Source organism: Syngnathus floridae, chromosome 22, assembly GCF_059516105.1.
Source record: "Syngnathus floridae isolate MCC-2025c chromosome 22, RoL_Sflo_1.0, whole genome shotgun sequence".
Lineage (NCBI taxonomy): Eukaryota > Metazoa > Chordata > Actinopteri > Syngnathiformes > Syngnathidae > Syngnathus > Syngnathus floridae.
The window spans coordinates 3,631,525-3,643,786 of NC_142434.1; the positions used below are offsets into that span (position 1 = coordinate 3,631,525).

Sequence of the window (12,262 nt, forward strand, 5' to 3'; positions counted from 1 at the left end):
GAAAAAAAAAATCCAAGCTATTTTTGCCAAACTTTTTTTTTTTTACTTTGCAGTACAGAAATCAGTGGAGCCCAAGTTGCTCGTTTTGTTGTTGTTACAAACAGAAGATGACACATTACAGATTTCTCAATTCAAACACTGCCGCAGTACACATTTGGTCCTTCTTAAGCGCTTTCTCTTGCTTCACTTTGCACAAAAACAGGAATACTATTACATCTTCTTACAAGCTGTTGAGCACAGGTCCAGGTAGTTTTATGGTGGCTGCGGTGGGGAATAGATAACACCAAACCTTAAAGCCGTTGTTGCCGCAACGATTTGTTTTAACAACCTGATGTTACGAAATACCTGAAATAGTTTCAAATACGATTCAAGACAGAACAAATCAATCCCCCTGCCAACAAATACGATGTTCTGATCTTAATTTGGCATCTTTGGACTCTGCATGTTTGTTTTTTTTATATCATAACACAAGATATCATCCGAAAATCAGTAATCACTGTTTAGTCCATCTGTTAACTGAGACTGATTATAAATGAGGAAAATAAAGCATAAATCCCTCCCTGCACTTAATTCAACTATGTCGTAATTCTAGACGATCAACTTCCCACCGGACCGCCACATATTCCTGCGACGCGTAATTTTTTTTCTTTTGAGAAGGTATTCTTTCTATACAATGTGAGATTTCAATTATGGGCAGCGTTCGTCTTTGATATCGAGGAGTGTGTTGCAGCAGCGGCGGCGCTGGCGGCGGTCTCTACTCGGCGGCGTCCCCGTAGATGTCCTTTTTCCCGCGCTCCATCTCGGCAAAGTCAAACTCCGAGCCCGTCATCCTCCGGTAGATGTCCTTGATGTCGTCGCAGGTGGTCTCGAAGTGGGTGGTGGCATCGTATGAACGGGAGATGAAGACCTACGCAGAGCGGCGTTTGAATGAGGAACAAACGGAGGTAACGTCACGCTACGAAAAACGTACCTGGCTCTCTGTGCCGTCGTCGGTTGGAGCGTACTGGTCAGTGATGCTGACAAACTTCTGCTCGATGGGTTCCAGCAGGTCCAGAGCGGGCTTGATCTCTTTCTCGGGGTCGTTGGTTTCCACCGTGGTGCTGGCGATGGCGATGTATTTGCCGGCGTGCGCCACGTTGTGAGCGGCGGAGATCATGCAAACGTAGATGTCTGGAAGCAGAGAGGCGGAAACGGCGGTCACGTCGAGCCGCTTGGAGTTTCGACCCGTGTGTTCAATTGCTGGAGGACACACCGTGCTTCCTGTTGACCTGGTTCTGGGGGATGATGATCTGGCAAGAGTTGACGTCGCCCGTGTTAGCGATGGGGTGGCTCAGGATGCAGATGGCCCTGATCACCTGGCCCACTTTTACGGCGCGATTCATAAAGTAGCTGGGGTCGCAAATCAGCTGCTTGCACCTGGCAAACTGGAAGACCACCATTTAAAACATGTCATTTAGCGACTTATTTTAAAGTCAAGCGTGCTTACCTCCCCCTCCGACTTGACTCCGACCACCTTCCCGTTCTCCATTACGATCTCCTCAATGGGCTTTTTTAACATGTACGTTCCACCGTAGATGGCGCTCAGCCTGGAATGGTCAAATCATGGCCAAAAATCAACAAAAATGTTTTTTTTTTTTTTTTAAATTATTAATGGTAGCTCTCGTACCTGGCAAAGCCTTGTGGCAGTTCTCCCAAGCCGTACAGTGGGTAGAGGTACGGGCTCTTGCCGTATCTGGCGAGGGACTCGCTGTAAAGCTTTATTCTGTTTATTGTTTCAAGGCAAGGCTCATTCAGGTAACTAAACGGGAAGAAAAGAAAGTCATAGGAATAATATTGTATGACGCTTGATTGTCGAATTGCAAAAGACTACTGACTCGTCTGTGCGGTAGAGAGCGAGGGAGTGGCCGGTGAAGTCGATGACCTCTTCGCCCAAGGAGAATTTCTCGAAAACAGCCTTCATGGTGGTCTTGTGGGGGTCCACGCCCTCCCAGGTTTTGGGGTCGTTTTCGTCAAAGTTGGCCACGTAGACCAGGAATTTCTTGAAGCGCCGTTTCACGAACAAGCCCATCAGACCTTGACACATTTACGGAGACAGCTTAGGCACCGGGAGGCGAAAGTGGTGATGACACGGAGTTGACGTTCGGCGGTGACTTACTGGAGGTCAGAGCCTCGGTCTCGGTGGAGGGCACTTTGTAGATTTTGCCGCCCTTGTACACAAAGCTGCCCTCGATCACTTTGAAATCCAGGTAGCGGGTCACCTGGGTGATCAGCAGCATGCGGACCAGTTGACCTGAGAAAAAGATGGCTTATACAAACAACTGGAAACCATTCAAAGTTATTCGTATTTGACAATCCAATGTCCAAACAAATATGCAGCGGAGGAAGGTCTACCATTGGCCATCAGGAATTTAGGGACCAGGTCCACGTTCCAATCCCGACCGCTTCCCATGGACTCAGGAGGTTTGCCCGGAAGGTTGAAGCGTGAGTAAAGCTGGAAGGATATTAAAAAAAAAGTGTTTTCCTTTGTCTTGATGTCTCAAAATAAAAAATAAAAGGGAGCAGAGGAGGCTTACATCACCCAAAGGCGTGATGGAGGCACTCTCAGCTCCGTAGTAAGAGTTGCGGTCCATGTGCAGCACCTTCTTCTTCTTCACCGACATGATTCCAGATAAGATACATTCCTATTGAAAGCCAAAAAAAATAATCAATTTTTCTCCTTTGGGCTTTTCTGCCATGAAGATCACAGGAACAGTTTCACACATTCAACCAATAAAATGACAGCAATCTGGGCGGGAGGTGGCTGCTCTGCAATAAAAAAAAAAAAAGCACATGACAGCTCAACCTCTCGCTTTTTGCTCTATGACCTAAACGCCTCCCTCAAGCTTTCACTTCCTTTCCGCCATGTTAAGTGAATGCACAGGAAGGTGAAACTCGCTCAGAGCACTTCCTGACTCCTCGTAGCAAGCAGAAGATTTTCTGAGTGCCATTTCAAATTATATCTTGTGATGTGTCCAGATTATCTAACGTGTTATCTAATGCACGTAACAATTCTCCAGAAACTCCTGCGTTCAAACAGAAGCCCCGCCCCTTAAAGACCGCTCCAGTCCCACGGTTGTCACGGGATTAGCCCTGTCATGCGTCAGCCATTAACAGCAAAACCGAGCTATTTGTCGATTATAGCACACTGTTATTGCCGGCCAATTAATACAGTACTTAACACTGACATGGAAAATATAATAATTTAGAAAACAATGGACATTTCATGTATTGAATTCCTTCCGAGTAGATGCACTGGATTTTGTGGTCACATGAATTGACATTTGAAAACTAACTAAAGACTCAAGCTAAATAATAATTTGGGAATGGTGATTAAAGTTAACATTTCACTTAACTGCTTCCTTTTATCTAAACACCCTTTGCTAGAAACATTCCCTTTCATTAGATTTAGATTTAAGCTCCAGCACGCCCACGACCCCTGTGGAGACAAGCGGTTTAGATAGAAAAAGTGATGGCACGTAAACATAAGTTATTTTTAAATGGATATCATTTAAATTGAACAAAAAATGGTAAAATAGGTTAATACTCAAATTGTAAGATTTATAGTAACTCAAGATAAAATGGCCGACAATTAAACCTAAAGTTTTATATGGTTGCGTGCTCCTGGAATCGATCAATATATAAGAAATAGCGTGCGAAAAATAAATTCTGATCATACTTGGGAGAGGAAATTTTACTTTCTTTGAATAATGACAACGTATATTTGCTAATGTTGTAGTCACATTATTTTGATTGCTAACATTCCTCAGTTTAAACGAAATGACAAAACATATTACTTATAGTCATTTGAAGTCTATGAAATAGAACAATTGTCCTTGACATTTCAAATACCTTCATTGGCTGCCTCTCAAGTTGAACAAAACAGAAAAAAAAAATACCTGACAACATAATTATTACACGTCGTCATTCGAGTTGAACTTACCTGTTGTTGCTTAGTGGGTACAAGTTTCAAAACAACTGTCGAGTTATGTGGTCAGATTAATTTTATTGACTGTCATTTATTAATTAGATGAATCTACCATTAGAAAAACGAGTTACACTACACGACACAAATTAAAATAGACATTTTTTCCGCATCGTTATTACCACTCGTAGTTACCTTGAATTAGATGAGCTAATGTTAGCACACCAATAATCTACGATTAATCTTTTCCCGACGAGGTGAGCTCTGCCAATAATAGGGCGAGAATGCCACCTAACCGGTTTTAGCAACACTTTCGAGTCTTAAAATACTTTTAACGGCGAGTTAACTTAAATCGAATACTTTTGATGTGTATTAGAGGATATTGGAGACGGTTATCTTGTTAAGCTAGTTACTTAGCGTTAGCCGAGGCTAATGCTAATTAGGCCCAGTTAGCCTTAAAAGCTAACAGCAGTGTTAACAGGTTGCAAAGCGCTTCCAAAGCGAACTCGTTGAAGAATTTCCTCACCGTCAATCCGGTGCCGAGGACGATCACGTCGTATTCTTCATTCATTTTGATAATGGGTTTTGATGGCGGAAAGCCTTGGCAGGGAAAGAAGAAAACGGATATCCAGCAGGGTTGAAGTGGGAAGGGGCTGAGCTGAGTGGGCGCACGGCTCAGACAGCGTCAGGCGACGACTGGGTGGGGCGTGGTCTTCTGCCTGTCAATCACTTGTTGACGACACGTTAGCACACGGGCTAACATTACGATTAAAATGTTTCAACTTTGGTTTGGTTACAACAATAAAATCAGACGTCATTTTGACTTCTTTGAGTTGAGACTTTGATATTCGGCTTCATTCGATGATATTTTTTCGAAAATAAAAGTTTAAAAGATACTTATTTATTTATTTAATTTATTATTTTCTGTGGTAAAAAGTTAATATTTCATCTACAAATAATTTTATGCCTTTATTATTTTTCATGTACAATTAATACCTTTAAAAACCTATTTGTCACTTCCTGTCCACTGAAAATGACATCACAGTTACGCCAGGTATCAACCAATCACGGTTCATGTGACGTTCACAAGATGACGTCATAAATGAATATTATTTCTGTGATTAATGAATCTTCTAATTCCAGGATCTAAGAGTGCCAAGAACTAAAAGTTTTTGGAAATGTTGTTTCAACGACTTAAGATGAGGGGAAAAAAATAGGAAAACATTGATGTTTAGTTCTTTATTACATTAGAATTATAATGCCCTTTAGTAGATTTGATTAACTGCATTCAAAGACTTTCATTATGTCTGATTTTTTTGCAAGCTGCCGTGCCGTTGTGCCAGATGCATCCTGGGAATCTTTGAGCCCGAGCTGAAGCAGCGTTCTGGCAGCTTCCGCGTGCTGTCCGATGGAAGCCATGTGGAGGGCTGGGGGGGAACAAAAAAAATAAAACTAGGATGAAGTAGAAATGCAAGAAAGCAGAAAATTTCTGGTTGACTTCTCTCACACTTGCTGTTTACCTGTTCTGCCCTTTTTGTCCTGAACGTGAAGATCTGCTCCCAACTCTAATAAAGTCTTTAAAATGGAAACATGTCCTTCCTAAACACACACAAAGAAACACACAAATATTATATTTTCATTAAGCAGGGCTGTCACTTTAAGAGCACATACATTTTGACACGATCTTCATTTGATCCAATGTGCAACATATTTTTGGATTTCCATATTTAAGAACAGTGAAAAAAATTGCAATTTGGCTTTAATCCAACCTTGGCAGCATAATGCAAGGAGGTGAGCTGCAAAGCAGTGGCCCTCTGGTTGACATCAACGTGGAGCTCCCTTACGAGGAACCGCAGCGCCTCCTCCTGGCCAGTAACGGCCACCTGATGCACTGGCTGGACCCCAAGTATGTCAGAAGCTGTTGCAGATGCCTGCAGAAGGGGACAGACAAGTTAGCCCAAATGTAAATATGTGATATATGATATTTCAATGATGCTACCTGGTGTTTCTCCAAAAGAATCCTAGCCAATGAGATGTGTCCGTTCCTCACCGCATCCATGAAGGGTGTGACCCCGCAGCTGTCTTTCTCATCTGGAGTGTAGTCGCATCTGGACAACACATTTCAAGTGAGAGAACGTTCCCCGCAAAAAGCAGCACTTAAAATTACAACGAACAGATGTAAAAAAATCTCATTAAAATCCTAATTAAAAATGATTTGATGTTCCAACATAAGAATCTTGGATTACCTCTCGAGCAAGATGCCAACAACCTCCTCACATCCATGCATAGCTGAAGACCACAAGCAAATAAATCAAATGATCAAATATGTGATGCATCTCCAGGATGAACAGCTCACCCGCCGTGTGCAGAGGTGTCCTGCATGTTTTACTTTGACTTTTCCACACATCTGGAGCAACGTCGAGGAGGAAGTGGACCACCAGGGGATCGCCCTCCCTGCAGGCGATGTGGAAGGCGTTCCAGCCATCTTTGTTTCTCAGGAGCGGGTCCGCTGAGTGCTCTATCAGCTCTCGGATCACGTCTAGGTTCCTACGAGTGCAGGCCATCATCAGAGGGGTCCTAGGAAAGAGAAGTGTATATAAAATGTCAACACAAAGTATTGTGCCTTTCTTTCTGGTGTGGCCACTAGAGGGCGCATGGACCCATATAATAAATGAAGACAACGCATAATAGCTCGGTTCGATCTAGAAATATTAATCGTTTGTCTTAGCATTAAGCTATCGCGGTTATGCGTTTTATTAAGTACACAATATGTAATTTTTATTTATTATGATAGTGCCGTTTTCTATATAATGTGATTAAAATACCTGATTCTGTCGTGTGTAAAGTCCAAACAAGCTTCTTACTCCTAACTCAGTCTTAATTAAATATGATTTTTCTTACTGTATATAAAAGTAAATTACATTTTGAAAATAAAAAATATTTCTCTCCTTCGAGCCGGATTCGAACCAGCGACCTAAGGATTTCAGCAATTGCCTCTACAGTCCTCCGCTCTACCAACTGAGCTATCGAAGGGAGTTGCCACGAAATACCCCAAGTTACATATTTATAGATTACATCACTGTTTATGAATTCAGATTTATAGATTAAAGCAATATTTAAGAAGCTAAATCTCACCAATCCGCTTTCTTTAAACTGTCCACTTGCGCTCCTTCCTGCAGTAGATAGCTAACACATGCTAGGTGCCCCATGGAAGCGGCTTCGTGCAGCGGCCGCTTGTAGTCGTTGTTATAAACTTCCACATTGGTGCCAACTTCTTTTATGAGAAAATCTAAAATGTCCAAGTGTCCGTGCCGGGCCGCGTAGTGTGCAAGAGTGTCTCCGGATCGTCCAAAGTGTTTGTCTCGGGCAACCTCCATTAGTCCGCATGTCTTCATGTGATTTGTCAGAGAGCTAAATTGTCCACCCTGGGTTAGTTTCACCAGCATTTTGAGATTATCTTCGTCCATGCTGATTGTAAAAAAAAGTCAGCAAACTCTCAAAAAGATATCTGGAAGAGGAAAACGAGTTAAGTCATTTGCTTGTGCTTCACGAGAGCAATCATGACGATCCAGGCGAGTGCAACGTTGACAAACCATGAACCGACATTGTTAAAACATCGATTCAATTGATTGGGGAATTTATATTAAATCATATATTGCATATAGTTAATATTATTACGTAACTAGCAAATAGTCACACGTTTGTAGGGTTGGGCTTTTAACAAATAAAGCTAAATCGGCCATTCCAGCAGGCATCATGAACCGATGAATTGTGGGTAATGTAGTTGTTAGGACTGATTTCAACCAAATTACTTATGTGTTTATAAAATCGTTTATTATTGTAAGTCATTGTAAAATTACGCACAGTTTGAAAAATAATACAGCGCTTGAATATTTCCAAAGAAAAAATTGGTTTGCACTAATTGAATTAAAATACATTGCACATAAAAGTTAGATAAAAGCGCACTTCAATGTTTAAAACCAAACGATTCCTAAATATACCATTTACCACCAAATTCAAATAGAACTGAACTGTATTTAAAAATGTAGCTGAAGTACAAAATGTACTGAAATGATTTAAAAAATTATGCTGTATATTTTGTTTCAAAAAGTAATTCAATTAAACGGGGACAACTAATCCTGCTTTTGGCAAATGAGAGGGAATAATTTGAATGTTGGCGAATGAGAGAAGGACCAGTTCCATTGAGGGAGAGAAAGAGGGGAGGAATAATGGTAAAGTGGGACGGTTGGTCTGTCTGGGCATTTTCATTCTTCGACAGGGACCTTGAGCATTATGCTGGACCCCTTTCCTTTTGGCAAGTACCCTTAAAACATATTCTACATCGTGAAAATGCTATTTTATATAGTAATGTGTTGATAATTTCTTTCAGTGTCACCCAGGGAACATAATGTGCTACTCCAGAGAAATGAAAAAACTATAAATTTAACTTGCGTCTATAGGTTAACGTAGAAAAAATGTGCATTAATATTATTTGTGATGCATTTACTATGCTTTTTAGGCATAATATCGTATTTTTTTTTGTATTGTATGTAACAAACTTGCATGCTTTTGTTTAAAAAAAAAACTTTTACGCAATTATTGGTAGAAATGCTTTTTTGTGCAAACAAAGTTTTTGGGTAAGCTGTCATTTTCCTAACTTGGAAAAGTTTAAGCACAGACAGTTTTATTATTTGACGTTTAATATGCTTTTAATAATATTTATAAATGTGGACATAAGTGTGGCTTTAGTGATCTACTCATGTAAATTAAGGAGAAAACAATGCATGGATATGTTCCAAGAGCAATTGTTCCATTGCTAACTGGTTTTGGATGGTTTCTGAAGGGGTGTGTTTCAGAACCTAAACAGTTCCAGATGTTTTGGGCAGTTTAAAACAATGACAAACAAACCAGATACACATGAAGCAACAGCATGAGTGTTCGAGTTTCATTTGACTCTGCAAAATTCAAAACCACTGATAACAAGAATAATAAAAACAATCACTTGACCCTGACATGATAAAATAAGATTATATGAGGTTTTATTTGTTTATTAATGCAAGGAAGTGGTAGAGCCCTTTAAAGGAAGAAGAAAAAAAACATCTGGTTTTGGTTTTACCCACCAACCAGCTGACCCCTCCCCTGAAACACTTAATGTCAACACTTCCCCCATAAACCAACTAATACACACCACAAATCTTTATTAGACAAAGAAATCAGTTTTTTTTCTCTTTTACAGATATTTGTACATGACCACAAACGCAACCATGAACGATGGCTCTTCTGAGAAAAAGTGAGAAGAAAATTAACTATTTTCTTAGCTGTGTTGACCAAATTATGGGTCACATCATAAGTGGGAAAAAAAAAGGGTAGAAATCAAATTGTGTGAACAGGGGTGTGTAGACTTTTTATGTAAATAATTGTCCCTGTGTCAGTCAATCAGGTCTTGCTGGTAATCCTGGTGCTGATGCTGTACTTGGTCCTGTACAGCTCGCTACACAAAACCTCCAGTCGACACAAAATTTCAGGTAAATAAAATCAAATAAAAAAAATCTAACAAATACTGAGAAATAATTACTCCTTCTCTCAAGCTCACTGGAAGAAACTCAGTGATGTCGTGGCGAAAAAAGTCGATCGTGTCATCCCTGTCGTTATCTGCGCCTCGGAGGAGCGCATGGGCGCAACCATGGCGACCATCAATAGCATTCGTAGCAACACAAATGCTAACGTGCTCTTTTATATTGTCACGCTACGAGACGCCGTTACACTGACCAGGTACGGGCCTCATTAGCAACCATATTTTCTCTTGTGAAATTAAACATATTATTATCAACATATTTATTATTATTTCAGACGCTATATTGAGGAAAGCCAACTAAAAGGCATTAAATATAAAATCTTGGAGTTTAATCCAATGGTTCTAAAAGGGAAAGTAAAGCCTGATTCCTCCAGACCGGATCTATTACATCCAGTAAGTTTATTTAAAAACAAAAACATGCTAAAAGTATAACTAAAATGTTAACGTTTTTGTTTTTGCAGCTCAACTTTGTGCGATTTTATCTACCACTTCTTAAAATGAACCACGAGAGGGTCATCTACTTAGACGATGACATCATTGTTCAGGGTATATTCAGTATGTTCATTTGATGCGGGCAGTTTTTGACTTATTTTTTTTACTATTTTGCTAAGGTGACATTCAGGATCTGTTTGAAATCAAACTAAAGCCGCAACACGCTGCTGCTTTCGCCTCCGACTGTGACTTGCCCTCCACTCACGAGATGGTGCGCAGCGTTGGCATGCAGGTAGGCTCATTGATAAATTAGCATCCCACAAAATGAAGCTAACATCCGCTTCCCCCCTTGTAGACAACCTACATGGGCTACCTGGACTACAGAAAACAAGAAGTGAGGAACCTCGGCATCAATCCCAACGATTGCTCCTTCAACCCTGGTGTGTTTGTGGCGGATATACGTGAATGGAAAAAGCAGAAGATCACCAAGCAGCTCCAGAAGTACATGGAGGACAATATCAAGTAGGAAATAATTTGTCTTGCTCAAATGAACAAATTTGGGTGTGTAGACTTATTCTATCCACCGTGTTTACTAACACAATTAATTTGACTATGATAATGATTTTAACTTTTTTTTTTTTTTTAAACCAGGCTAAACATCTACAGCAGTGCTATGGCAGGAGGTGTGGCCACTCCACCTATGCTCATTGTTTTTCACGACAAATACACCGTGCTGGATCCAATCTGGCACGTCAGACATCTTGGTAAGCTCATCCATGATTGCTCAATTGATGAAGGAAATGAAAAATACTTTTGTGTATTTAGGTTGGAGTCCAGATTCTGGCTATCCCGAGAACTTCGTGCAGAAGGCACAACTGCTCCACTGGAACGGCCCATTCAAACCGTGGGGGTACCCTGCTGTTCACACGGAACGCTGGGAGAAGTGGTTCATCCCAGATCCGTCTGGGAAGTTCTCCTTGATGAGGCAGTAGAGCAATAATGCGGACTGTGGAACATACCATATCTGAGTCACGGGGGGGGGGTATTTTTATATGTTCTTATTAAATAGGAATATTTGAATTTTATTCAACTTTATTCACTGCTGTAACATCTGAATATTCCCTCTAGGGATCAATAGATGACATAAATAGTAAAACATAAGCATGATACAAATATTTAATAACATTGTATGATTGCCAGTTCCGTACCATTTATACGTCTAATCAAACTGCTAATCAAATGGCAAAAAAAAAAAATCACACAAAGCTTCATTTGTTGGAGGATAGACAATCGTCTCTTTCACGGACTTCCTGTTTTTTAACCCGAGAGACGTGAGAGCTGATTCGTACTCGTCACAATGACACATTTTTTTGTTTTTATTTAGAATGATTTATGATTTCTAAAGTGCCTTAGTGATGACTACTCTGAGTTTGACAGATTGCCCAGTTAGCCCGAAGGAACTACAAATCCACCTGCATTTTAAATGTCAAAGGACTTACTATTTACTCATGAGATCATCATTTTTGTGAGGTCATTTTGCGAACGCATTGGTCAACAACAAATGAAACATGTTTTTCTGTAGAATCTAATAAAAAAAAATCAATAGCAACACAACACAATAGTTTAATAAAATATAATACACGAGTTGAAATGGGACTGATTAATTCTGAACACACAAGAGGGTGTGCACACTTGTGCAATCACATTATTTCTGAAGTTTTCACTTTAGAAATTATTTTTGTTGGATTCATACAGGTCACATAATGGCTTTTTTGAAATATTTTATCTTTGTTTTATTAATCCGGATTTAACCCGACTATAATTTTTATATTCATAGCCACATTCACACCTTTGGACAACTTATTTATATTTCACACATTCAATGCGGATGAATGCAATCACTAAAGGAAATAGGACGCATTAATTCTTGAAAAATGTATTTCCATCAAAAAACCGAATGAATGAACAAACACCAATGCCAGGAGTTGAAACTATTCAGCCACCAGGGGGCGGTATCGTAACTGGATGAGAAGTCTGGTTGTCTTCTGTGAGCGGTATGTAGTAAGTGTTCTAAATATAAATGATTAAACGGGAAATTTACAATATTAAATCGTTTTTGCTTAGGTAAAGGTTAAAGTTAATTTTAGGGTTAACCCTAACTTTCTAACAACCCATTTTGGAAACATATAGTCGAAATAAAATAGCTTTCAGGCATTCTAGACTCAACACTTGAAATGTTCATTGTAATCCAGTTTTAATGTTAATGTACTCTACCAGAAGACATCATTTATTAA

The 12,262-nt window shown here is 40.0% G+C and overlaps 3 protein-coding genes and 1 non-coding gene across 4 annotated transcripts; 1 reads left to right on the forward strand and 3 right to left on the reverse strand.

Moving 5' to 3' along the window:
• Positions 1-18: 18 nt before the first annotated feature.
• Positions 19-4,672, reverse strand: gdi2 (GDP dissociation inhibitor 2). Its single transcript, XM_088367038.1, has 10 exons — positions 4,488-4,672; positions 2,574-2,681; positions 2,392-2,491; positions 2,156-2,290; positions 1,875-2,073; positions 1,667-1,798; positions 1,487-1,586; positions 1,253-1,424; positions 971-1,170; positions 19-907 (listed from the first exon to the last, which is right to left on the reverse strand). The coding sequence occupies exons 1-10, from the start codon at positions 4,530-4,532 to the stop codon at positions 755-757; spliced, it is 1,344 nt and encodes a 447-aa protein (XP_088223164.1). The 5' UTR covers positions 4,533-4,672; the 3' UTR covers positions 19-754.
• A 513-nt stretch (positions 4,673-5,185) lies between these two features.
• Positions 5,186-7,717, reverse strand: ankrd16 (ankyrin repeat domain 16). The gene is made up of 7 exons (XM_088366835.1): positions 7,097-7,717; positions 6,318-6,538; positions 6,208-6,250; positions 5,961-6,069; positions 5,731-5,892; positions 5,482-5,560; positions 5,186-5,388 (listed from the first exon to the last, which is right to left on the reverse strand). The coding sequence occupies exons 1-7, from the start codon at positions 7,426-7,428 to the stop codon at positions 5,240-5,242; spliced, it is 1,095 nt and encodes a 364-aa protein (XP_088222961.1). The 5' UTR covers positions 7,429-7,717; the 3' UTR covers positions 5,186-5,239.
• Positions 6,908-6,994, reverse strand: trnay-gua (transfer RNA tyrosine (anticodon GUA)). The gene is given in 2 exon segments: positions 6,908-6,943; positions 6,958-6,994. It is a non-coding gene; the product is annotated as a tRNA-Tyr (tRNA).
• Positions 7,718-8,130: 413 nt separating the features above from the next.
• glt8d2 (glycosyltransferase 8 domain containing 2) lies at positions 8,131-11,607 on the forward strand. The gene is made up of 10 exons (XM_088366825.1): positions 8,131-8,276; positions 9,198-9,251; positions 9,394-9,486; positions 9,550-9,733; positions 9,812-9,929; positions 9,998-10,082; positions 10,148-10,260; positions 10,324-10,490; positions 10,620-10,732; positions 10,794-11,607. The coding sequence occupies exons 2-10, from the start codon at positions 9,233-9,235 to the stop codon at positions 10,958-10,960; spliced, it is 1,059 nt and encodes a 352-aa protein (XP_088222951.1). The 5' UTR covers positions 8,131-8,276; positions 9,198-9,232; the 3' UTR covers positions 10,961-11,607.
• The last annotated feature ends 655 nt before the right edge of the window (positions 11,608-12,262 follow it).

What these genes read in the sequence shown, in the direction of transcription:
- gdi2 (XM_088367038.1), bottom strand. Translation starts at nt 4,532, where the DNA reads ATGAATGAAGAATACGACGTGATCGTCCTCGGCACCGGATTGACG. An exon ending in GACCGAGGCTCTGACCTCCA is followed by an intron (nt 2,074 to 2,155) that starts GTAAGTCACCGC and finishes AAATGTGTCAAG; the next exon opens with GTCTGATGGGCTTGTTCGTG. An exon ending in GAGTCAAGTCGGAGGGGGAG is followed by an intron (nt 1,425 to 1,486) that starts GTAAGCACGCTT and finishes GTGGTCTTCCAG; the next exon opens with TTTGCCAGGTGCAAGCAGCT.
- glt8d2 (XM_088366825.1), top strand. An exon ending in CAGTCGACACAAAATTTCAG is followed by an intron (nt 9,487 to 9,549) that starts GTAAATAAAATC and finishes CCTTCTCTCAAG; the next exon opens with CTCACTGGAAGAAACTCAGT. An exon ending in TGCGCAGCGTTGGCATGCAG is followed by an intron (nt 10,261 to 10,323) that starts GTAGGCTCATTG and finishes CCCCCCTTGTAG; the next exon opens with ACAACCTACATGGGCTACCT.
- ankrd16 (XM_088366835.1), bottom strand. Translation starts at nt 7,428, where the DNA reads ATGGACGAAGATAATCTCAAAATGCTGGTGAAACTAACCCAGGGTGGA. An exon ending in AGTTTAAAGAAAGCGGATTG is followed by an intron (nt 6,539 to 7,096) that starts GTGAGATTTAGC and finishes TCTCTTTCCTAG; the next exon opens with GACCCCTCTGATGATGGCCT. An exon ending in GGACAAAAAGGGCAGAACAG is followed by an intron (nt 5,389 to 5,481) that starts GTAAACAGCAAG and finishes GTTCCCCCCCAG; the next exon opens with CCCTCCACATGGCTTCCATC.